Raw genomic sequence first — 26,619 nt, 5'->3', positions numbered from 1 at the left:
AAGCTCATGGGTTTTTATTTAGTCTATTCATTTCTGATTCCTTTTCTTGTCTGAATCAGAGAAACCAGGGACCAAGTCAAAAGGAGCGGCACACATTTTACCCTGCCCCACTGCCTTTTAGCCTTCATTCATTGCACTGCATTTCTCTCTCCTCGGGGTTCCTGAGCTAGACAGACAGTTCTGTGGAAATTCATACATACAGTGCTGCTGTCTGGGGAGGCCCCGACTGCTGACTGAGCTCCTCCTTTATATACATGCTCTTCTGGGAACTGTGAAGCTGCAGAAGTGAGCTAATAGTGTTCATTCAAGTATTCATATAAGAATAAAAGTTATTGGTGGAGCTTCTGTCCAAGGAAAAAAGTTTAAGACTTGAATTTACAGGACGAGCTGCTTGTGTCTTTCTGCCTTCTGTAGGTAATTTATGAGGAATTATAAGATGCAACTACTGTGGCTTAAATTTCTGTCCTTTCCTTTTCTGGTGTTGTGATGTGTTGACAATTTTGTGGTGTCATCTTCCTGTGAGATTATGGTCTCAGTGTTTTTTATTTAGGTTTCCAGTTAAATATAAAACAGACGGTAAGACAGTCTTTCACTGTTCAAAGGATGTGCTTTAGAAATGGAACAGAAATGTTGTATTGCAGTCTAAAACGCTGGTACCTTTTCTAGTCATATATTACTGTTCATCTGTTTTCACTTAGGTGGCCAGGTTACTTGCAATATGTGAAGTATGCGGGAATCAAAATTACTCTTTATTTGCTTTTAGTATAACATCCAATCTTTGAAGGTGTGTTTAGTAGTGAAACACGGTAACTCAGTCTGTCTGTACTCAGCCTGTAACTGAGAGCAGTCTGTCTTTACCGAACCGGTTGCTGTTTGAGGACCTGGTGGTACTCATAGCAACAGTACAATTTTTTAGTTCTTTAAAATCACTAACAAAGGCATTCGCGTTGAACTCCTAACAATGGTCAAGTTTCTTGCTGTGCCACAGACTTTTTGTGAATGAGCAGATGACAGTATCTGTAAACACATGTGGGCAGGTACAAGCTGATGTGGACCAGTCCTGGTTGAACATCTGCCTGATCGTGTTAAAATGATTCTCTAAAATAATAAGCCTCAGTATGTCTGACAAGACAGTTTAAAAAAATTTCCTAAGTAACAAGTGACAGTTACATGTATGTAAACTGTCATCTTAAATTTTTAATGCTTTTTTTCAATTATTTCTTTAAAGAGGATTTGCTAAAAGTGGAGTATAGCTTCTTGCCAACTTCTCTTCACTGGGGCGAAGCAGAAATCCAAGTTTTGTGGATTAAAACAAAGCCCTACTAATAGTAAGCAAGCAGCCTCAGAAAATGCGTGTCTGAAAAAAATTAATATTACAGAGCTTTAGTTCCTTGGCTTAGATACACTTTCATAAGAATAAGGCTTTCATAAGGTACAAACTGACATGGTGACAGTTGATCCAGTTTAGATGTATAATGGTATGTTCTTGGTAGAAACTCTGAAATTTACTATGTTAGGTATAACAAATCACCAGAAGATTAACTAAAGTTCATGATTTGATGGAGGCCCTGAGAGTTCTCTAATTTGTATTGCAAAAGAAGCTTTTAGAAAGAAATAATTTGTTTCTAGATGCTTAATCTATGCAAGGAAATAAATGTGGTCATATCCACCACTCAGCTAAGATATGTACATTTTTGCCAAATCACTTTTCCAGTGTTAAACGGCCATTTTTATTATCCTGCATAAGAATGAAGTTGAGCAAGTAAGATGAAAGGTTAAAAACGGCCATCAAAAAAAATTGCAGTATTTAATAACATGCTTGCTTTGGCAAATATTTGTTATTTATTTATAAAATATAGAATACCTCATGCCCGTTTTGGAAATGCAGTGCACATAGGATGATTCTGATAGTTCTCTATCGCTATGTTAGAGTAGCTAATAAATGAGTGGTGGTATGGAAATGTAGGTTGCTCACTTCCTTTCATTTGTTGGGTTTGGATCATTTTTTTTCTAAGGGGTGGTTCTTTCTTTTTCCGTTTTATTGAAGACTGAAATGAAAGTTTTCTAAAAATGAAAAGTGGCTTTTAAGGAAATTGCTAAATTCTGCTTTCTGGCTCTGTAGCCATCCTTGGCTTTGGAAGTTCATGTTCTGGAGTTCTAAGCCCTTGGTTCAAGATCAGACAGCCTTCTGAGTTTTGTTGCAATGAATTAGGCAGCAGTGATGATTTATATGTATGTAACAGAAGTGAATTTTTCTAACTTTATTGTATTTTTCATGTTTGCTTATTGCTTGCTAGCCAATCTGTAGCTTTAAGTAGTTGTGTCATCATCTCTGGAGGTATTAAAAGATGTGTAGATGTAGTGCTTAGAGACATGGTTTAGCAGTGGACTTGTCAATGGCAAGTTTACAGTTGGACCTGATAATCTTGAAAGTCTTTCCTATCTAAATGATTTAATGATTCTATAATTTTACTAATAAGCAGCTAGAATAGTTGGAATCTTTTACCTAGTTGCAACATAGGCTAACATGGCAAGTGTTTCAAATAAGAAGCTGAATTGAAAGTAAAATTGTTAGATAACATTTTAGATTAAGACATAAGTAACATTTGTGAAAGTTGGTTGTTGTGTTTACATTATGGAATTCTAAAAGGTCTGCTCTAAGTATCTGTAAAAATAATGGCTTATTTTTTCCTTAAGTGCTGTGCTGAGTGGTTGGGTTTGGCTGCAGCAATACCTGCCCACATTTGTTACAAGAGTACTTCTCATAGATTACCATTTAATTATTCTTTGTTAGTGAAGTCTGCTGAGGAGAGAGATCACACATGATAGATAATGAGGGAGGGAGAAAAGCAAAGCAAAGATGGAAATTAGCTGAGAGCTGTGATTTCCTCTCCCCGCCCCCCCCCCCCCCCCCCCCCCCCCCCATGTGTTGATAAATTGGTAAATGATGGGCTTGTTCCTCTGCTGGCTTTACATTCTGTTAATATAAATGCAGTCATGTTCCCTGACTGGTCTGTAACAAGTAATATGCCAGTCTGGAGCATAGCCTAGAAATGAGTGTTGTGTGCTTGTTCTGGAAGGGGGTTTTTGAAGGGCAAAGGAGGCTCCATTGAGAGCTCATTTCTGGGCCAGGTGTATAAGTGTGTGTGTGTGTGTGTGAAATCGGGTCACTCTGGTAAGTCGGAGTGATCGGCAACAGGCCTCAAACCTCTGCATAAAAACTCATGTGGTGATGGAAGTCTGTGAGGCCCTGTTGTATTTAAACAGGAGCATCATATCAGACCCAGTAATGCCTGAAATATAGTGCTTTTGCTTCAACCCTGGATTCCTTGAAATATGGGGGGGGAGGGGGGGGGGCGGAGAGGGGTCCTTTAAAGATACTTCTGTACATTCTGATACTTCTGTTACTGAGGTTTGTAAGGCAACGCTGAGTAGCTTTATTCTTCTGAGTTGCCTGCATTTTTCGGGACTGCTGAAATCCATTTAAAAAAGGGTTGGAACAGATGGATATTTAGAAATATTGCAAGTAAAACTGGGATCCTGTACTTAGTACTTCAAATAATAGAGTACACTAATAGGGAATAATGGGTTTCCATGTGAAGCCTTGCAGATCTCTAGGAGCATATATGGAAATAATTGTAACCCTGCAAATCACCATGGCATGTTAATGGGGAGCTACTTTGAATTGGTAGGAGCTGGTCCTATGTGCTGCCAGTTTCACAGTGAGAGCAAACCAGTATCTTTATCAAATTCCTTAGTGGAATCTTTGTAACAACTATTGCAAGACCCCAAGGTGCTTTCTGCTGTATTGATAATGAGTTTTTTTTTCTTATTAGGAATTACACAAAGGTTTACTCATCAAACACAAAAATGGTAGCAAAGCATGCCTTTGACTGCTTAGATGCATCTACAGTGACGTATTTTACATTGAAGTCATTGGGATATTTATGTTCCTTTGTTTGGAAATGGTAAGAGGCAGCAATTACGCTTGTACATTTGAGCTGATGGTAAGGACAGAGGAGCTAGATAATAACTTGCATGATGTATCTGAGAGTTAAGTACTAGAAATCTTGCTTTACCAAGCATGGCATCTCTGCAGGTATTGAGAAAATGAATTTTAGAAAAAACAAAAAGAGTCTGCTAAAAAGCAGGGAAGAAAAAGAGAAGACAGGAAAATGAAACAGCCTTAGAAACTTACATAATTTTTGTGACAAAAAAAAACCCCAACCAATATATGATAGCTCTTCTCTCTGGTGTGTTCCTTCATGTCAAGATAAAGCTGAGATTGATGGTGATGTCCACAGCCCAGGGGTCACTGATTGCACTCCCACACTTTGCTAGTATAATAGGTAGCGTGTTATCACTGAGGAGAATTTAGTACTATCTTATTTTTACATAGTCTTGTACCTGAGGGTTTACCTTGCTAATGACCTTGAATAATTTCGTTCGTATACTTGTAAGACATCATTTATTTCACCTTCACCTTATAATTGCTATTATTCAAAGCAGAGAGGAGAATTGCGGTTATTCAAAGCAGTACTTTCCCCAAAAGAAGCACTTGAGCTTCTTTGTTGATTTTTGATACTTCTCTTACAAACTGGTGCACTTTTTGGCCTTCCTCTGTCTCCAGATTCTGATTCCTATTTCTGAAAATGAAAGTCTTTCCATTTCCAAGACATGCTTGAAACAACTAATGCTGTAGTGGTGCTTAACACATGGGCACATGTTTTTATTTCTGTGTTCTGGTATTAAACTTATCCTAGAGACAGTAGTTTTAAGAAAAATCTTCTAGTAATAGGAGGCTGATTAATTAAATCACTTACTGTTGGAAGACAAAAAGGGAAACGGTGATTACCTTGTGTTATTGTGTGTTCTAAGGTAATGTGTTTTTGGTATCAGTGGAAGAAAGGCTTGCTGCCTGCAGCTGGGATAAGACAATCCACATACTCCAAGAAATATCTTCATTTGTTCTGAGAGAGGAAAATAGAGAACACTGATCAGGGGTTGAAAATAGTGGTAACGGAGGGAAATGCTTGATCTTTCAAAGACTGTAAGGCTATATGTGTTATTTTTATTTGGAGGAGAGTTCAGTCTTACGCAAATCATCTCATTGTCCCTGTTATTCAGGCCCATTTGTTTGTTTTCCAGAAGGGTTTCAGTATGTGACAACTAGGCTCCTTTCAGAAGAAACTAAACGATTCCACTGTGTGTGCACCAAAAGTACTCTAGTCCTTGAAAGGATCATAGAGGTCTGACCACTTACCAGTCATTTCTGGTAGCTTTGAACCTTCTGTGGAAGCTCGGGTCCAGGACATTTAAGCAGAAAAGAAATCTCCTGGGCTTCAAGTAGTATAGGTGTAAAGACCTCCACAGCAGCTGTGTTTTGATCTGCTCCAGTTGTGCCAAACTGCTAATGCAGATATAGCCTAATGACATTTATTGTGGGTTTGGTTTTGGTTCTGTTTTTTTGTTTTTTTGTTTTTTTTTTTTTTTTTTTTTAAGCAACATCACACTGCTGTTGACTAATTGTCAGGGTGTCTTAACCTTGTCAAGTGTTCAGAGATGGTGATGTTAAACCTGCCTCAGTGACAGTTTGTATTTTGGGTGGAACTTGGCAGACCTCCAGGTAAGCGCTGTATTCATCAAGTAGGGTATCAAAAGGTCCATTCTGAATGGTCTTGCCTCTGGTTTTCATCTGGCTAGTTTTCAGGGGCATGGGGAGGGGAGAGAATAGAAGATACGTTTTGGAATGTAACGTGCAGGAGGAGCCCAGTTACTGAGTCTTCTTTATTCAGTAAACATTCACTGTGGTGTGTCTCCCCTTCTCCAGTGGATAGGAGGAAATTAATTTTTTAGTGCTAAAGCTGCTCCTTTAGTAATCTGTGGTAACTTTTTTGTATTGCGCACATATGGAATTTGCAATATGATCTTACAATGAAAAATAATTACAGGAAGAGCAGAACCTTCATATGACTTTCAATTATTCAATTTTATCCTTTTAAACTCATCAATATCCCACACTGTTCCTTTTTTTCCCCCCTCGGTAGCTGCTTTTTTCCTCCCAAACTATATGAGATTTCTTTGTATTTCTGAAATGAATCATTTTTGTCAGCTTAAGATGACAAATTAAAACGAGTCTCAAAGCTGCACCAAGTAGCTGCACCATCAGTTCTTTTGGAGGAGGTTATCTTTCCAGCCCTGGGAAGTGCTGGGGAGCATGTGAGAGGAGTTGTAGGCAAGTTCAACCCTCAGAGCAATAAAGCAACATGCCAGTTCAGGCTTGGTATTTAGTGGACAAAAGAGATTAGAGAACAGTGGTTGGTTTCAATGATTGCATTTACTTAGTGCATTAACTTTAACATTATTTATAGTAAGATGCTATGAAAGGAACCTTGAAATATGTTTTGAAGTTCAGTTCATATAGCAGTTCTCAAGGTGGCAGAGATAAAAGGAACTTGTGAGTAATGGCTATGGTCAAATCAGCTGGACGCAGGCTCTTCATAGCAGTTAAAAGACAAGGCAGTATCCTGAATTAGCTCAGGTGGTTTGAGTACTGGAATTTGATCCTGTAGTCTTGTCCTGCTTTGCTGTATTAAAATGTGTTACCAATGCACACAATCATGGGTTTTGTTTCCTTTAGCATTTCTGTAGGGCTTATAAGGCTTTTCTATTTGCCATGTCCTCCGGTTGTGGAAGTTTCTTGTTGAGTGTCTCATTGGCAGCGAGTCGTCCGGGGCAGTGCCTCTCATGCAGAGCACATTGCTGGGGCTGTCAGGTGACAGCAGCCTTGGCGCAGCTGTTGGTGGTGCAGGCAGCCCCTGCCTGCCTTCTTCTGCCTTCCCTCTGCACACCGCTTCTCCGGCTCAGACACCCTCACACAGCTTCCGCACTGGCGGGGATCAGGGAGGCGATTATGCCTCGGGTCTTTGGGGTGATCCAATGGGAATTGCATTGATCTGGTGTTTAGCTCTGATCTTTATCAAATGGATAACTTCTAAGGTAGGCCATTTTATTATTCTGTTTTGACTAACTGGGTTTATAAGTGCCCTGAGAGAAAAGTCATTACGAACTTCATGAGTACTTATTTTCCTTTTTTAAATCTAATCTGTTTTGGAAACACATCATTCGTCATTTCAAATTGTGTTCCTTCAGTGTTCATACATGATTTTGTAGCTCTTGATTCTTGCCTGCCTTGAAGTGGGAAGAGTGTGTTTGTAGCAGTGCCAGTTAGGAGACGGGGAAAATAGATCTGAAATGGCTTCTGAATGACAGGTATTTGCTTGCCTCCCCTACCAACAGATCTTTACCTTTATAGTACTTTTAAGGCTTTGTGAAAATTAGGAAAACCAACTTTAAACATAGTGAGAATAATACAAACTAGTGTATTTTGCTTCCTGGACAGGATATCCTTTTTGTATTGTTGATTTCAGGGTTACAGGAGTGGAAATACCAGTTTTGTTTGCTTTTGGGGAATACTGGTCACTTCACTTACTTTGTAGCCTTTCCATTTTAGATGCCTGTGTTTTGAAAAATATGTGCCAATTAGACACATTAGACAAAATTCTGACTTCCTTTTCTCTTATCCTAAAGAATGTAAGAATCCCCATAATGTGTATTGTGGTAGTAAATAGAGGTAGGATTGGTGCTTGCCTAACCCGGAATTCATTATAAAAAGAGGAATAAATTTAAGTTTGGGATTGTGGAGTGTTAGAATCATTGGAGACGGTGAGAGAGACTGAGAAAAATCAGAGTTCATGCATTTGTATATAGATCGGGGTTTTTTATTAATACACAATTCTAACATTCCTGTGCAATTAACAGGAAAATCTGAACAAATATGAATTTGAACTTGTGAAACCAATCTTTGCCACGTATCTATGCCTGTATGTTTTCGTTTTTGCCAGTAACACAGTTCAACATTTACTACAAACAAAACCGGCCAGGCATACTTGCTGACACTTGTGATAACTTTTGTCACATCAAGAAAAAGACCAGGATACTGTAATGTGGATGTTCACTTGTGAATGATGGTGGATTCTAAATGCTGAAGTTTCACAGCCAGTGTAGTGTGCTAGCTTCATACATACGTCATCCACATTTTACTGGTATACAGTCAAATTACTGTCTTCTGAAACTTGATATAAAAAAGCCTGTTTAAGAATTATGTCTGTAATTCAGTTTGGTAAAAGATTGTATTGAGGTGGGAGAAACAGGAATTCCAGGTAGCTGACATGATACAGTCTAGCATAAAACCCTGCTGTTTATGGTTGTGTTTTTAAAAGAAACAACTGTTACCACATTTAACGAATTATTTTTTTTGTCTTCATCCAATTATCCTATTGTGCTGTTGCTTGAGTCCTTCTGCCACTCCAATTTAGTTCCTAAGGGTAATACTTCTGGGTCTTTTTGTCATCACTTAAGTCAATCAAACTTCTTTGACTATGCTTTCCATTCTGATCAATTTCCAGGCTTTTGTTTTGTATATTTTTGTTAAACCATGAGGTTTTTATGTTGATGAAACTTTGGATAAATCATATGATGCCACTTGATATAGATCTAAAGTGTGTAAGAGAAAATACCTTGCAGCTGCTAGTTAGACTTATGTTAGATGTATGTATCACTAGTGTTGGTAACTATCATTCAAACGATAGCTAAGTTTGTAAATGATTGCCATCTGTCTTGGGAAATGGTCATGTGAAATAGCTTTATATGGAAGAAAATACTGAAATTGCTATGTTCAGATATTTAAAGGGGGGTGTGTGTGTGTATCTTATAGTTGATTAGCTTTGCCTTCCTGAAATTAACTATGCTTTCTTATTGCTGCTTTGATAAACTTTCGAAATACTGCTTTGAACTCAAGTGAAATAGTTAGAAAACACTGTTTTGCAGTGGCTTGCCTGAGTTCAAATGCAGTTTCAGTACTTTAAAAGAATAGTTTTCCAGTGCTTTAGTGAGTAAACACTTGGTGATGCCTTGTGGAAAACTTAAGTTAGCATGGAGCTTTAAATTACTTGAAATAATGCTAAGAATACATGATGGTCTCACTTCTGAAATCCAATAATAGTTGGAGAAATCCTAATAGTCTAAGTTTCTAATTCTAGGGTCTTACAGTCAGTAAACCATCTTAGAATCTGAAATAGTTTCCAAGCGTGTTTATCTGAGGCAGTGTAACCGGTAAGTTGCAGTTGCCATGATGTTACAGCTTCTCCAAACTAGGTCTTAATTTCTCTTTCTGAAAACAGTCCTCTGACTGTTGGGCAAATAAGTTGGACAGAAAAGCCAAGCAGGTAAAAATACCTGACTGGTTGTGTTGGTTGTGTTGCTGTCCTCTGGTTTTTCTTTCCCTGCTTTTATGAACTGAAAACTGAACCAAAGAATGTGGGTTTTGTATTACATCAGAAAACATAGATGGTTCTTTCTGGTGTGTGGTAGTGTATTCGGAAGGCCAACAGCTCTACCAGTTTCTGCTGTTACAGAAGGAGACCAGCAGTTGTTTTGCTTGATAGTTCAAAAGCTGCCTCGCTGTGCTTGCCAACAGTAACTGTAGTGCTCTGCTCTGAACTGGATTGGGAGGTCCTTGTGATAAAATTGATACATCAATGGAAATGTTTATTTGGCACAAACACCAGCAGGTGTTCTGTTTCCAAGTGTTACGTGCATATGCTGTGCTCACTAGCATCACTGAAGTAGCTTCCCTTTGAAGATACATGTGTGCTATTTTGGCATGTCATTTCCATTGCATGGCCTTTAATAACATCCTGCACTCTTGTGAAAAATTTTTTTCAGAAATATCTGAGTTAGATTCTGTCTTCTGATAGATACTCCCTTCATCTGTGTTTGCGGAGAACTTGTATGGTTGTTGTTCTTAAAGGATTAATGGATCTTTCACTTTAGTTTGAATTTGTTCCTTTCACTTTGTGGAACAAAGATTTGGAAAAAAAAAAAAAGAGGAGAAATTAAAGCTTTTCTTCACTGTATTGCCCTTTGGAAGAATAAATGACACTCTGAAAACCTCACCTTAAATTTCATATTAAAGTGAAAGTCCAGTGTAAACAGTCATTCCCAGTCATATTTTCTGACATCCCTCTTCACTGCTGAAGCAGTGTGCACCCAGTTCAGATGGCTGTGCTCATGTCTGGGAAGGAGTGGAGCAGTTAAGAACCTCACCTAATCATTTGGGAAATTTGTTGAATCACTTGGAGTCCAGCAGACATTCCCACCAGACCAAGTTGCCTTTGAAAAGGGAACCTGCCTAAACACGAGGATTGTATTCAGTTCGAGCACTAGTAATTCTGTCTGCCTGTTGGAATGATGCTTATTTGTTTGCGATTTGTACAGAGGGTCAAGGAGTTCAATGTGTTTATGATTATTAACAGGTACAAAGCCTCAGGTACACTGGGCACTTTGTTCCTTCAAGTTTGCTTCCAAATTTGCTGCACATGGCAGATCACATCTCATTAGAAGCTGATGCATTAAATCTTACCTTTCCCTTTGCTGGATTTAAAAAGTGGAATCTGGACAGAGTATCTTAAAGAACCACAGGCAGGGTAGATTAAATGACATTTTTTTGCCTTTCCCCTTGCATTTTTCTAGAGTAATGTAGGGGTAGTATAACAAGTACGCTGATAGTATTATTTGAAGTGGGAAAATAGGCAGTGTACCTCAACCTGTGGTACATAGTCCGTAACATATTTGCAGCAAAAGCTGACACAAAGCAATACGTGTCTGCATGAGCATAGTATTATTTAATTTATCTACTTATCACAAGTTGCTGAAAACCTCTGTACCATTAGCTCCCACCTCTGCCTCTGACTGCCCACCAGAGTGCTCCTAGCTGCCTGTACTTCACTTAATTTGCCTGGTCTGAAGGTACGAGGAGTGACCAGTCATCATCCACCCTGTATCTGTCCCTTGGTAAAACCTGCCCATAAGTATTTTCCTCTTACATATTTTACTTCATACATTCCATGAATGAAGTCACTTTACGACCTCTACCCTTTTAGCGAAATCAGCTGAAATTGTCCTACTACTTTTGAAGAATTATTTGTATGGTTTTCACAATAAATTTTTTCTTTAGGACACCATGCTTTGAAAGGTGATTTTTAAAAGGACTTGATTGTTAAAATATTCCTACGAGATCGTTCAGAGTCCTTGCAGAATGAAATAACTTGCTTGTAAAGGAACTGGTTTATCTTTTAAAAAATGTGCTTTCTCTTTGACATCATGGATGCACTGCTTTATTTAGCAAGTAATATTTTAGAGAGCAAGTAATATTTTAGAATCAAAAGGATTTATTTTTCAGTAAATTCTTACATATTGTTCTCTTTCTCAGAGACTAATGTTCCAGTTGGGCATGGTTCTTCTAGCTGCATGTGTGCTTGTCTTTCTCCTGTATTAGATTACAGAACTCTACTGGACATGTCCAGAAATCTGTGATAGACAGGTGCAAATTGCAAGTTAGCACTAAATTACATCACTGATTGTGCCTAGTCAGTGATATGAAATGTTCCAGGCTACTGCAAATATACCCAGCCGAGATGTGCTGAAATTCAAACATAGGTTATATGAAGAAATTTGTAAATCTTAGTGGGAAATCAACATCATTTTCTGGCTGATGAGTTGTATTGCTGGCTTTGCCATCAGGACAGGCACATTGCTGTGAGAAATGCTGTACAAACAGATTTGAGGGAAGGATTATTTGCATGATTTCTGATTTTCCAAGGAAGTAGAGAACAAAAGCTAAGACAACAAAACTGCTGTACAGGGACTTCTTTCTTGCTGTCTTCATGACAGCTACTATAATTGGACACCGTTTGGAGCTAGGTCTTTGCTCATTTCTGTAAGTAAATATTAAGCTTCCCTTTGAAAAACTTCTCTGGCTTCAACTGTAATGCTTTCTTTTTTGTTTTAATATGAAAAATATTATAAAAAGTAAGTGCACTTCTGGGTTTGGAGTCTCAGCACATCAGTTGTACAAATCATGCTGAGAGTTTTTTAATCTCTAGTCTTTCTTTGTGTGCATTCAGTTTCATAGAATCATAGAATAGTTAGGGTTGGAAAGGACCTCAAGATCATCTAGTTCCAACCCCCATGCCATGGGCAGGGACACCTCACACTAAACCATCCAACACAAGGCTTCATCCAACCTGGCCTTGGGCACTGCCAGGGATGGAGCACTCACAACCTCCACGGGAAACCGATACCAGTGTCTCACCACCCTAACAGGAAAGAATTTCCTCCTTATATCCAATCTAAACTTCCCCTGTTTAAGTTTTAACCCATTACCCCTTGTCCTGTCACTACAGTCCCTAATGAAGAGTCCCTCCCCAGCATCCCTATAGGCCCCCTTCAGACACTGGAAGGCTGCTATGAGGTCCCCACGCAGCCTTCTCTTCTCCAGGCTGAACAGCCCCAACTTCCTCAGCCTGTTTTCATACGGGAGGTGCTCCAGTCCCCTGATCATCCTCGTGGCCCTCCTCTGGACTTGTTCCAGCAGTTCCATGTCCTTTTTATGTTGAGGACACCAGAACTGCACACAATACTCCAGGTGAGGTCTCACAAGAGCAGAGTAGAGGAGCAGGATCACCTCTTTCGAGCTGCTGGTCACGCTCCTTTTGATGCAGTAGATGCATGTAAGCAATTTTGTCTTTCCCCCCTTCCAAATAATTTAATTATCTCTTTAAGAATTAATTTCAGTAGCCAACATCCATTTTTCTGTCCTGTTTCCTAACATGGTTTGGTTTCCCATCTTTTGAAGTTGGACGTTTTCAGGTGGTTGTGTGTACCTGGTATAGTGTTGTTTCTGATACACAGCAGAAAAAATAGGTGACTGCATCCACCTCTAGCTTGGCTTTTACCTAAAGTTCTCAAAGGGGTATGGTAACCCTTTGTGGCACTGAAGACTTCTCTGTCCTCAGTATAATTAAGAAGCATGGTGGACAGGGATAGGTCATAGGAGTTTTTAACGTGCACACACTCTCACTCACAAAATCTTACTTTAAAGAACAGGCGTTGTGAACTGGCAAAATTGAGTTTTGATTGTGAAGGTGTTCCTCTGATCCCTGGGGTTAAGAAAGAACATTAATGAACGCCCTAGGAAACAGCAGAAGATGGTGAAAGTGCAATAGAGGCAAGGCGTGAGGCTGGGTGCTAGGTCGTGCCAAGCTTTGAAGATTACCTGATGCCAGTGTTGTGTAACTATGAGAACATTCATCCAGCTTTTAGCTATTAAGAGGGAGGGTTCACCACACTTGTGGGAGACTTACTGGATTATAGCTATTATTGTATCAATTGAATATGTATGGAACATACGTACTTTGTGTAGGTAAAAAATACAGCCTACACACGTGTATCTTAATGTCATGTAGGACGCTTCTAGACTTCTGTCATCAGATGTGAAATTCTGCATACTTGTTTTCTTTAAACTGCCCTTATGTGTTACATCCTGCTTCAGGGTACCTTGATTTACCTACAGAAAGTACCCGGTGGAATGCAAGTAGCATGTGGCAGCCAAGTCCTGCCCTTGCAGAATATAGGTTGAATTCCAAGGACTGAAGTAATGGTGTCATTTGAGTTCTCTTACTTCTGTTAGAACTACTTTTAGCTTTGAAAGACGGAAGTACCACATAGGTAAAAATAAACAAACAAATAAAGCAGGAACTGCAAGTATTCATTTTAAGTATTACTTTCTAAAAGGCTCGGAGCATGTTTGGTTTTGGTTTTTTTTTTTTTTTTTGTCTGCTTAGTGTTATTCTATGTCTTTCTTTTTTTCCCTGTAAGGATGTTTGAGGAGCATTTGAAAGAAATTGGGTTGGGGAGGAATATTTTTCTCTGCACTCTGATCCTGTCCTTTATGATGTTTTCAGTACCAATTCCTGTCCTTCCTTTGTCCCGTCCTAAGCAAAATCAGTATTTACATAATTGAAAGATGCATCTTCAAATGTCAAAAAATAATTTTGACATTTAAATTGGAGTGTCTTTAATTGGAGACTTTATTTTCATTTCAGTTTAAAAACGATTCAGTTCTAACTTGCATAACATACACTTTTTCTTTTTTTGTTTCAGAGACGTGGAGCTATTTCCTATGACAGCTCTGACCAGACTGCGTTGTACATTCGTATGCTAGGTAAGTGTGATACTTCCTATATTGCAAAGTTCTAATGCTTATGATTGATTAAAAGTATTTTTTTTATATTTGAATTTTTTAAACGTGTCGTTCCCTTTCTCCTCAATAATATTCTGGTTAGATTCTTTAGAAGAGTTTGGGTTCTTTTGTGGTGACTTTGGAATTTTTGGCTGTTTGCCTTTGCCTTTTTTGTTTTTTTTGAGTTGACCGTTGTTGGATGTTTTACTTCTATATTAAAAGAAAAATATAAATCTTATAATTAACTGAACATGTTTGGTGGAATTTAAGTTTTCCAAGTGACTCATGATTGAGCTTTATTTCTGTGATGGAATTTATCAGCTCTGCGTGGTAACTTTGTGGGTAAAACCGTAGCTTAGAGAACATTTGTGTGAGATTTACCACACACTTTTAAAAGTGCAACACTGAGGCTATGAAATGCTCAAGGTGTTCTTAAAATAATGATATGGTTTTAAACGATACTTCTATTAATACAAGAAGATGATTTGAGAAGGGAAAGGATGTAGGGCCAGTAGCTTAGTCAACTTACTGAAGTAAGTACTTTCCAGAGTAGCCACTTGACAAAGGGTAAAGCCAAATTAAAATGAAAGAACAGAATTAGGAGGGGAAGCACCTGGGGGAGACCCTCTGTAGTAGCGAGGGCATGAGGTGTCAGTGGTTGGGAGGAGAAAAATGCAAAGCTCTTGCAGGTCTGGCTGCCGGATTCAGTACTTTCAGCACCTCTTCTAGAGGTTGCTGGTGTTGCAGATGGCATGGGGACTGTGTATGTACCTTAAGTCTGTTTCACGGCAAAATTATGCCACTTAATTTAAGCCATCTTGAGCTATGATTTTATGTTGAAACGGACTATGAATGCTTGTACGATGTCTTGCACAGCTCAGTGAACATCAGCAGCTAGCGATTATAAATTCTTAAACAGCTCCAGCTAAATCAGCCAGATTTAGTTGCCCTGAGTCTTTTCAGTTTAGTTGTATATTGCATGTGTTAAAGCCCCCAGAAATTCCTAGCTGCATTCTCTGTGAATTTGAAGTTGTAAGCTATATGCATGTGTACACATCTATGTTTATGTATATGAATTTAGTCATAACCTATGTATGTAGGTATACACATGCATATTTTGACTTAGTCTATTCACATTTTTTGTGAATTTTTGTTTTTCAGTTATTTTGGGTTTTTTTTGTTTGTTTTTTTTTTTTTTTTAAGCTTGCGAAGTTGTTAATACTCTAGCAGTCACTCTACTGAAGGATTTTTTGATAAGGGAATGTAATTACTTTGGAGATTGGTTATGAGGAGGAGGACAGAAAATGCTGGTTTCTAAATGTTTGTTGAACAGACTGCTGTTTTATTTAATTTTAATTTCAAAAGTTAAAATAACTTTTTCATTTTTAATCATCCTTTTTGCAGGATGAATACTAGAATTTTTCAAAACATTATTTTTCTGCTGTAGTCATAAAATCAAGAAAGTAAATTCAGGCATGAGGTAGTTTTGTTTCCTTGATTTTTGTGATACTTTTAATGCTGTGTTTCTGCTTCAAAATCCTACAAGTTGAGTACTGTTAATTCCACAGCAGGGGGAATATGTTTTTATTTTTAAAATGAACTGATATGCTTGAATAAAAGGTACTGTAAGTACATGTCTGTGGTTTTATCTTTATAAAATTAGTCTGCTAATGATAGAAACCCAGTTTGCAGGAAATTAATTCTTAATTTCTGGGGAGAAGAATTGATTTCTTTGCTATTTTATTTGATTAACTGTACTATGAAGCAGTTAGGCCCATTATTTCTGCAGAGGGGTTTGTGATAGTGCTCAGGTAAATCTAGCAGAAAGCAAAGCATGACTTCCTGTGGTACTTGGTGTATACACCTGAACTGAGGGAAAAATACTTCATTTTGAAATCTTTGACTGTTCTCATAGGCAGAACTAGAATGTATTCAGAATGTGATGTTAAGTACATGAAATTTTCACTTGTTCTCTCATTGGAATGAATTCTTAGACTATGTGATTGGTGCTTGTATGAATAGTACAGCTCTTGCTGGCATCCACTGCTGTTCAGTGATGCTAGCTATTCAGAGGCATTTAAAGGTTTGACCTCTTATAACTTTGGCTGGGGGTGGAGGGTACCATCAAGCAAACCAAAAATTGCTTATTGGATTTTTGAATCAGTATGCTAAAGTTGTATTACTTTTTCACTTGTTCATGATCAGTTTCTTTTCCAAAATGTTACCTACACGATATTGTACAAGTTAGCACCTATTTACAGATTTATTGCTGTTGTATTTGTAAATGGACTGTAAAAAAGACCAGCCTGAAAGCTGAACAGTTGGATGCATTGGAATGGAGATACATTCATATTGGAGTAGATTCAAGAATGAATATATTAATTTAGAGGGTTTTTTTTTAAGAAATGTGAAGTACTGCATTCCCCATACAGTACTGGGAAGGATTTGGTTTTGGTTTTTATTTATCTTTGTATGTTTTAGCAGAGCGAGCTCCAAGAAATCCTCAGCTGTAACTTAATGGGGAGTTAGGCATGGTCATGAGAGGTTTTGCCTATTACTTGGTTATTATTCAAAACAGGCTGTATTTAATAATAACACCTGATGGAGGTACATTTTAGTAGACCAAAAATACAAAAGCTAAGGGTATCTAGGACACCTCCCTCTGCCTCTGTTTAGTTGTGCTGGCTATAGAGTTGCTTCCTTCAGCATTTTCAGGCTATTCCAGTGGAAATACAATGAAAATTCATTTGTGCCAAGTAAAGGGAAAGTAAAGAGAAATTACTGTAGTATGGCGGTGTTTCAAGGTTCAATTTAAAAGATCAAAATTTAGGTGCACACAAATAAACAACTAACTCTTAGCTGTCTTCATCAGTGTCGACATAAACAAACAGCGATGACTAATGACTCATCTGTCATACCCCATTCCCAAAATATACACTAAGCCATTCCTGAGTGGCTTATTTACTGTTTTAAAGTATAGATACAGATGCAGCATTGTAGAATTTTTCTTGTAAGACCTTGGGAGAGCTAATATATCTGCATCACCTCAGTCAGCTACTTCTCTCAGCAACTATGAGGAATTCTCGGAATTTCTTGTAAGTGCTTCTGTGTAATCTTGATACTTTCTTGATTTTTCTCTTCCTTCCTTTTCTGGTTTCTTTTTCTTGTTATATATTGCCTGAAAATTTTGCTGTTGTTCATGGGGTAGTAGGAGTGGGGCACTGACTACTTGTATTGGGGACCATGCACCTCTGAACTTAAACTGGAGCATTTTACCCTCCTTTAGAGGTCTTCATCACTTCAAATGGGAAACAGTGGAGGCAAGCTACTGTGTAATGGAGGTGCACTCTCTGATAGCAGTTATGTTATATTCCTTTTGCTTCAGTTCCGGCATACTCGGCTGACCTGTCATCTATTTCTCCAACAAATTTAATAGGAACTTTAATCTCTGAAGCTAGTAATTCTTTCTGGAAATCCTGCTCTTCACAACTTCATGGCTTTGACTTGGGTGGTTTACCTTGAAGTAATTTCTGCTCCCAGCTGTCTTCTGTGATCTCTGAGATCTCTGCCCCTGCTCTAGAAGGCCTCGGCTCCACAAGCAGCTGCTGCATTGTTACTGTGCCACACTGGAGTATTAGTGTAGCACAAAGTATGTGCCGTGTAACCCTAACGCACAGGGATGTCAGCTATGGCGTTTCAGCTGCCTCGTAAGTATCAGAGCTGCCCTTGCGGTGTGAGCAGGAATCTTGAGAGAGGGGTAGGAACCAAGCAATCTGTCTGAAGGTAAGTTTTGTTACAGCCCTGATTCCTGTCCAGTTTCCAGTTGTAGCTGCAGACCTCCCTCTTGCATTCCTTCTTCCAGTATTTATTCAGTCTTCAATCGAGTTTCTGCCTGTATGGCCTTTGTCTTAAAAATGCAAGCAATCCTGGTCACCTAGAACTATTCTGGAAAAAAGAAATAAATCTAGTGAAGTACTCAGCCAGCAGCTATTTTGTCATGTTGTGCACAAAATCAGATTGGTGAAAGGAAGGCTTCATGGTTTTTAAATCTTTGATTCTTAAGAGTTCACAGAAACTCTACAGAGGAAAAGAATTGTTCCTGGAAGTCCACTGTCATTAAGATGCTGGACTTGAATGTGTTCCCCTAAGGAAACACAGGAGTCTCTTCAAACTAGCTAAAATTGCTAAAGAAGAGACACTTGATGTTAAAATGGTTAGCTTGCTACCACTTCTGCCCCCCCCCCCCCCCCCCCCCCGAAGTTTACCTGTTAAGCACATGGTGTGACCTGATGATTTCAGAAGATTTTGTTATGACTTTGATTTTTTTTAAAGCCTAGGTAAATGAAAACTTTTCATAAGTTCTTTTGTTTTAGAATTCTGTTGTTGAATTTTAATTATCTTTCAGCTACTATAATAATGATTGCAATTCTGTTGCTGTTTGAAGGAACAATGTAACAGTATCCTTTTATCTGATAAAAGAAATCTTAAATCTGAAATATCTTCAGCCTTTTTGTAAAGTTACCCATGATGATAAACATGTATCTGTCATTTCAGAGTAATAGGGTTACAAAAAACCTGTACAGGATTTCCCAAGCAAATAGATGCAAATGTTGTGTGCAAGCACAGTGAAGTGGGTACATTCAGGTGTTTGTCGATCTTCGCAGGTCAGAGTAACTGAACAGTGAATGCATAATGATGTTCCAGAATTTCTGGATGTTTTTGGACTTACTATGCATATGTAGTAGAGATTAGTTTCACTGTGCTCATAGCACATAATTTCATTATGTGCTTTTGTGTAGCCAGTTTAGTGCTATTACTTTTTATGTTTTGATATACATAGAAACTTCAGATGGTATCTTCAAATTCCACTCGTACCAATTTTTCCAAGCACATTTATTATCTGAAATCTTGAAAAATGCAGTAGTTCTGTACAGTGATAATGGAGACAGGTTTTCTGCCTTTAATTTGTCCTAATAGGAATTTTTACTTTGTTTACTGTGATAAATTCCAGTCCTGTAAAAGTGATATCTTTTTCCAGAATAAATCCAAATTATTATAATTTTTTTTAAATACCACATTTTACCTTTGTTTTTAGTATATCATTTCTTTTGGCTAACTATTCCTATAAATAGATGTTCTACTTATTCCTGTTAGAAGTAGTGTAGTTAATTATACTTCTGCATTTCACTTGTAGACAGTTTTTCTTGTTTTCCTACTCCAGATCTGCAACACTGCAGGCATTTCAAGGGAACAGGGATACTGTTACTCCATCTCCACTGTTAGACTAGTAGTAAATGAACAAAGCAGAATTTTTCAAGATACTAATTATCAGATGAACCTGTTTTGCTATTTGAAGAATTCCTTGTTACTCTTCAGGTATTCTGCAAACTTCCTATTCTTGACACTTTGGACAAGTAAATTGTTCACCAAAATCTAGTTTACACTGACCAAAACTATTTGCTAGTTCACCTTATGGTTAGTAAATTTGGAATGTTAAAACTGCCCTGAAAACTAAATATCACCTTTTCTGTAAAAAAATTAGCTCAAATTCTTAATTCAGCTGGAGAGCTCATTCACACAGCTGTAGCTATGACTGGTTTCCCAGGTGAATATTGGTGAAAGGTAATGAAAGTTGCATTTTCCTCCATGTATACTAATATTTTCATACACAGCTACTAATGCATTTTCCTCTTCTTTTCCAAAATGTCCTCCCTTTTTCCTTTTTATTAATTTACTTTGTAAATAATATTAATCAGTTGCTTGTGCCTAACAGAAGAGTTCTACAATTTGCTGCCTCTGTATTGCCTGGAACAAGGCAAGCCTCTTGCACTCTGCTCAAATGAATGCTTGAAACTTTTATAAGTAATACACTGTCAGTGTCTGAGAAATAATATTTACAGGTAGTAATTGGGTTATTTTCCCTAGCAGCTCTGTTAAGGTTTTCAGTTTCAAAAGAACAAAGGAGTAGTAATTGAAAACCACATATTTGGTATGTTTTTACTGATACATAAACTCATGTGGGGACCCCTGGGCTAGTTATCTTTTTGTGGTCCTTCCAGCGTGTCTCACAAGATAACATGCACGTGAAGTGTGTCACTATAGATACGGCAGTTTATAGATATGTATCTCTAGAAAGATACCGGTTAAGTATTAAAAGTGTAATACTGAATGTTTAGTTAGTGTCTTTAGCTGTTTTCTGACTAGTTGCCTGCTTTGGTGTTACAAATTACCAGGTTGGAGCAGAAAAGGGAAAAAACGCTCTCAAGCTATTACCAGTTTCTGTAAATTAAATCACTATATTTTAATTTTATTCTTAGAAAATCAGTCTTCGTTCCTGGAGTTAAATACTTAGTTTTGAGTCATATGAAAAAAGCTGTGTTTGAGGAGAGGAGAACACTACATTTGAAGGGTTTTCATAATTTGAAACCAGAACGTTATCACATCTGAAATTCCTTTTTTTGTTTGTTTGTTTGTTAGGATTTGAGGAGAGAAACATGATCACATTTGATCCTCAAAGGTTTGCCCAAATTTGTAACTGCTAAAGGATTTTAAGTGAAAGCTTTTAATCCAGGTGAACTACTTATATTTGTACGCATTAATGCCTAATGAAAGAATACTGATCAGCTTTCAGCTGGTAATATGCATAAGTAGAAATCAACTAGCATGCTAAAAGATTCAGGTTGAAGCTAATTGCAGTGCAAAAGAGTTTGATAAAATTTTAATACTGAGTTTTGGTATTTTAATAGGCTCTTGTGTAATATTCAAACAGCTGAGCACAAGTAAGTAAATGCTAGTGGGAAAATATTCTATTCTGTAATATAAACCCATAGTGTAACTAGCTTATTTGCTAAAAGCTACCATTCTAGAAGTTGAATCTTTTTTGTATTATACCAAATGTTATCGTTTTATGTGTGTTACTGAGGAACAAATCAACTTTTAATGTTCTTGTTTCCTGTCATATTAAGGTGCATTTTTACCATACTGGTGTAGCAAGCTGTTCCTACTTTCATCTGAATGCTTATCACATGCTTCTGGCAACGTATGCTTAGGCAGGAGAGATTTTTGACAAGAAAGCATGCAATTGCATGTTTAACAAGTCTTCAAACTTTGTTTTGAATTTCACCTTTTAAAACACAAAAGCATTGAAGTAGGCCTATTGTTTGAATAACCCTCCTCCATTAAGTACATGAATCTTTACCCCTCCAGGCTATGTTCATTTGCATTTTATCTCTGCCACTCTTCCACACTTTTATTTCACTCTTGACCCTGTTTCTAGGAGATGTGCGAGTAAGAAGTCGGGCAGGATTTGAAACAGAGAGAAGAGGTTCTCATCCATACATTGATTTCCGTATTTTTCACTGTAAGTATTTAAAAGCCGATAAATGACAAATAAACAAAGGCTTCCATTAATTTCAAATACTGAGCCTCTAAAAATAAAGTTAGCAGCTCATATAGCAAGGCCATTTTTTATACTACGTAGGAAAATCTTTCATGCAACTTCATTACCAAAAATAGAAGAGGAAAATCTTCACTGCTAAATTTTTGGTTTTAACAACATAATTTAAACTTACTGAATTTACACTCATTGAATCCCTGTGGAAATGAAGATTATCTTATATCCAGCCACTGATGTGTGTGCTGAGTTCTTGGCAGGCACAGTCGGTTAAGAATAATACTTCCCTGCTTTTATAAAGCAGCAGAAGGGCCTAGTGCAGGGTGACTTTTAAACACAACATAGATGTCAATGTTTTTGACCTTATCATAATCAATTAACATTACATTTACTCAAACGTGTATCTAGGACTTAATTTTTATTTTTTTTTTGACAGACAAATCGTAAATAAAGATTCAAGTGTGGTAAGAAAACAGGAGGCTAAATTCTTTTGACTGTGTTTTAAGAAATATTTTTCTCAGAAGTGGTGCAAGAAGAATATTTTCAGATAATTTCACTTTTTTCTCTACACCTATATTGTTATAACTAAATATGTCAGAGTTGTAATATAAAAGCTTCAGAAACCACCAAGCCAATACGCAGCAAAAATGTAGGGGATTTAAGTCTTAATTAAGTTATGCCAATAATATTAATGTATTAAGTGTCATAAATTATCTATACCAACATTGTATCAGCACAATTCCAAGTATTCTGAATGGAATGGATAGAATTAGAAAAACTTACTTCATGGTAAGAAGTGTGGTTGTTGTAATTACTTCATTGTAAAAATGAGTGGCAGAAATTGGTCTAATTAATATTCTGATCTTAAATGAACTTTTAAAAGTAGATCACCAGTTAAATTTAAAATTCTTAAACTCTGTCTCATTCAAAAGTTAGCATCATAAAATAGGTGAGAAAACAAAGTTTGAAGAGTGCTGTATTAATTTTTCTGATAAAGATAATAATTCCTTCTCAAGTCCTGATAATTCTGTTGAGTGTAATAAAAATTCTCTGTAGAAATAGCACACGATTTATGAATGCATAACTGTCTTTTGTATGTATATGTGGCATTTCATGCTGATATGGGAAAATACTAACAATTATTAAAAGAGCTACCTGTTAAAAGGCAGTCAATGTATAGTATTATTACTGTTGTCAAGTTAACTGTATTTTCTATGGGTACTCATTACTGTTTCTTCCCATCCTGATGATTGTATATCAGGCAGATCATGACTAATCAGGAAAACTATTTTCACACCCTTTCTTCTTGCCCCTGCTTGTTCAGGCAGTCACCAACTTTTAGCAACATCAACTGTGGTATCTGATGACAGTGAAGAATGTTGCTAGGAGGCCCAAAAAAATTCTTTGTCTGTAACTTCCCTCTCGAGTCAGCTGCTGTAGCAGTTTTCAGAGTTGCCATGTTATAGTTGGAGTTTTTCTCACTTCATGATTGTGGCCTGTTGCAGTCTTGCTCTTTGACTTCAGGCTCCCTGCATCATGGAGTTTCTTTCAAAGTTGGTGAAGAATTCTGCCCCAGCTCTCACTATATCACTAGACTATGCATTTACAGATTTATTTTTTTTATCAGTAAAATGTTTTCTTTTTCTCTGCCATGCTGACTGAGCCCTGATGATTGCTTCCTTACTTGTGTAAAGCAAAAGGTGTTTCATATCATACTATCAGACTGCAGGCAGAGAGAGGTTGTGGGAATCAGATTCGACCTCATTTTTAGGATATTCTCTCTACCCTCCCCCTGGAAATCCAGAAGGATTTTGCCACATAGAGCTAGATGGCTGAAAAATATTCACCCATGTGAGTAACAGGTAGCATGTGAGAGGAGCCAGTTGAGCCAGCCCACACTTCTTTGCTTGGAGCCAAACTGAAAAGGGTCTTTTCTGCAGCTGAAGCAGACTAAACCATCTGAATGTTGGCTTTTTCTTTCTTCCCCCCTCCACCACAACTGCATACTGAACATGAATAATGTATGGATGTGCTTCCTTCATGGTGTTTGTAAAGTTTCACTGTAACTTTCTGCTGTGACTTTTACTTTGTGGTTCTAAATAATTTGCACTGATCATTGCTTACCTGTTTTGCAGATGACTTACATGCTGGCTGTCATTCACAGTGTTGAAATGTTATTGCCATTTTGTATTTTGATTAGCTAACTCTTATCGTTAAGCATTATTTTCCTTTTTTTGTCAGTAATGTTTTGTGAAGAAGTTAAATGTCTTTCAGGAAGTCCAGCATAATAATCTGCTGACCTGCTCTCTTTTTCTAGTATTCAATTAATAGGCTCTTAACTCAGTGTCTTATTAGTAGGTTTGGAGAGTACTGAATTCTAAATGCATTACTCTATTTTCAGGAAGCTGCTGATGTTTTGTTTTGTTAGTGGTCACTTCTGTTTCCTAGCACTATTTTTTACTTGCCCCTTCAACTAGTGTTACCAAAGTAAAGTTTGTTAGCATTTAGTTCTTAAAGACACATCTGTTTCTTCTTAAGGATTACAAGCTCAGTGTCTGCAACTTCATGCCAGAGTTCTGTAATTGGCACATGAATATTCAAGTTTCTAAATTGACTAAAGTATTCTCAAGAGTAACTTCTTTTGAAAATCTTTAAATCTTTCTTAGATTTTAAAATTATTGTTGGGAAAATGTCTTTGTTACTCCAGAAGGTATGGGAGTCATATCTGAGGGTTATTAAATGCAGAACGGACAGATGATTAGACTGCTGGGTGGTAGTTTTTCTACTATATTATCTGTTATTCCAGAAGTCACATTTTTATAGCTGATTGCAGGAACAGGGTTAAAACTTAAACAGGGGAAGTTTAAATTGGATATAAGGAGGAAATTCTTTCCTGTTAGGGTGGTGAGACACTGGAATCGGTTGCCCAGGGAGGTTGTGAGTGCTCCATCCCTGGCGGTGTTCAAGGCCAGGTTGGATGAAGCCTTGGGTGGGATGGTTTAGTGTGAGGTGTGTCCATGGCAGGGGGGTTGGAACTAGATGATCTTGAGGTCCTTTCCAACCCTAACCATTCTATGATTCTATGAACTAGCCAGGAGGAATAAACAAATTTTTGTTTCAACAAGACTGCTTCCCAATGCATGGGGAAAGTCAGGATTGCATTTTTCACATTGGTCTGTTAATTGATTAACATCAGGATATCATCAAGTAGTAGTTTTTTCCTGTTACTGTGGTCTGTTGATTATGGCTGTGTGGGACCATGGGTGTAAACTCATGTTAGCAGCTCAAAGCCATCATTTCTGGATAGGAAAGAGCAGCCACAAAACTTTCTTCCTCAGAAGTAATTTTTTTTACCTTACATATAATGCTCTGGTTTAGTTCAGTGGATGCACATATTTCACAGTTGCACAGTAAATTGCATACACTTTAAAATTGATCTACTTCTTCACTTGTCAGGTAACAAGGAAGGAGTTTGGCAGTTTACTGTCTGACAACCCAGCATGTGCTGTTTGGTTTTTGGTAAAGTTACTGAAGAAGTGATTGCAATGGTTATAACCACTTTTGCTTTCTGCTGCTTTACAAATAGATGACGGTTAACATAGAATCATAGAATCATAGAATAGTTAGGGTTGGAAAGGACTTCAAGATCATCTAGTTCCAACCCCCATGCCGTGGACAGGGACACCTCACACTAAACCATCCCACCCAAGGCTTCATCCAACCTGGCCTTGAGCACTGCCAGGGATGGAGCACTCACAACCTCCCTGGGCAACCTATTCCAGTGCCTCACCACCTTAACAGGAAAGAATTTCCTCCTTATATCCAGTCTAAACTTCCCCTGTTTAAGTTTGAACCCGTTACCCCTTGTCCTGTCACTACAGTCCCTGATGAAGAGTCCCTCCCCAGCATCCCTGTAGGCCCCCTTCAGGTACTGGAAGGCTGCTATGAGGTCTCCACGCAGCCTTCTCTTCTCCAGGCTGAACAGCCCCAACCTTCTCAGCCTATCCTCATAGATAGTAATTCAGTCTGCAGCATAGGCAGAGTTATGTTGGTAAAAGCTAATGCAAACCAAAATCTTTGGCAGAGGAACTGGTAAATGACAGCATAAAATACTTCCTTTTTCAGTGGTAGCAAACCAGGGTTTGTTTTCTTGCTGTTGAAAGGTTGTCAATAAAGTCTGTTGTTTTCTATATGCATCTGTCTGTGTGTATATGTACACACACATAAGCTTTAGAAACTTTGATTACCTTTGCCTAGCACGGACAAACAAAAGAATATGTGATGTGCCCCAATCACTCACTTTTTCATCTGAAAAACCAGAACAATCAGCAAACGTGCTCAGTGCTTTATACAGTATATTTTAGTGAGGACGTGAAGCCAAAATTAATAAATGAATCGTTAAGATAACAGCAAAAATATTGTGAAGTGTCTTAAACAGATACAAATCTAATGCTTTCAAACTTCCTTTTTAGGAAAGGGTTGTTGGATATAGTCTGGGAGAACCGGATAAAAACCAAATGCTTTGGTTTTGTGGAGAGGAAACATTTTTTCCTTCTTGCTTTTCCTGTTGTGTCTGTACCAGAACAGATAAGATCTTGTCAAAAGGTTTGTAGAATTCTCTTGTGCCACTCCAGTCTGAGCTTCTATGAGGAGATGGTGATGTGGCCAATGTGTGGCTGTTTCGTGTTTTATGGATAACCAGATGTCATATTTGTGAGTTAAAATATCTTAGAAGATGGGGGTTAGAGTTAAGCAGTATGTTTCTGTAAAGGTTTAGCAATGACCCAAATTTAAATCAAATTGATGCTTGCCTACAGCACAGTGCTTCATGTAAGAGACAGAATGATGTGATTGGAACTTCAGGCTTCATTGATAAGGAGTTCTTAGTTGTATGTGGAGCTTTTTAAGCAGAGAAAGGAAAGAAAAGAGATTAGGCGACTTTAATAGACGATAGATAAATCTCTTAAAGAGTGCAAACACATGAAGAAATTCCCAAGTTTATCTTTGGTATACAACTTTCAGACTGTTTACTTGGAAATCACAGTTCACAGAACATTTTGCATGCTACTCTGAGATCTTGAAA

The 26,619-nt window shown here is 37.8% G+C and overlaps 1 protein-coding gene across 3 annotated transcripts in view; it reads left to right on the top strand.

Moving 5' to 3' along the window:
* The window catches only part of PDE7A (phosphodiesterase 7A), a 76,776-nt gene that overhangs the window by 27,147 nt on the left and 23,010 nt on the right, over positions 1-26,619 (top strand). The window contains exons 2-4 of one of the 3 annotated variants that reach the window (XM_065668360.1): positions 14,065-14,125; positions 20,890-20,922; positions 21,420-21,503. In XM_065668360.1, coding sequence (XP_065524432.1) covers positions 14,065-14,125; positions 20,890-20,922; positions 21,420-21,503 — 178 coding nt within the window. The remainder of the gene's footprint in view (positions 1-14,064; positions 14,126-20,889; positions 20,923-21,419; positions 21,504-26,619) is intronic. The other 2 variants (XM_065668361.1, XM_065668362.1) reach the window with 2 other exon arrangements.

Source organism: Lathamus discolor, chromosome 2 (genome assembly GCF_037157495.1).
Source record: "Lathamus discolor isolate bLatDis1 chromosome 2, bLatDis1.hap1, whole genome shotgun sequence".
NCBI lineage: Eukaryota > Metazoa > Chordata > Aves > Psittaciformes > Psittacidae > Lathamus > Lathamus discolor.
This window is presented reverse-complemented; position numbering and strand designations above follow the sequence as displayed.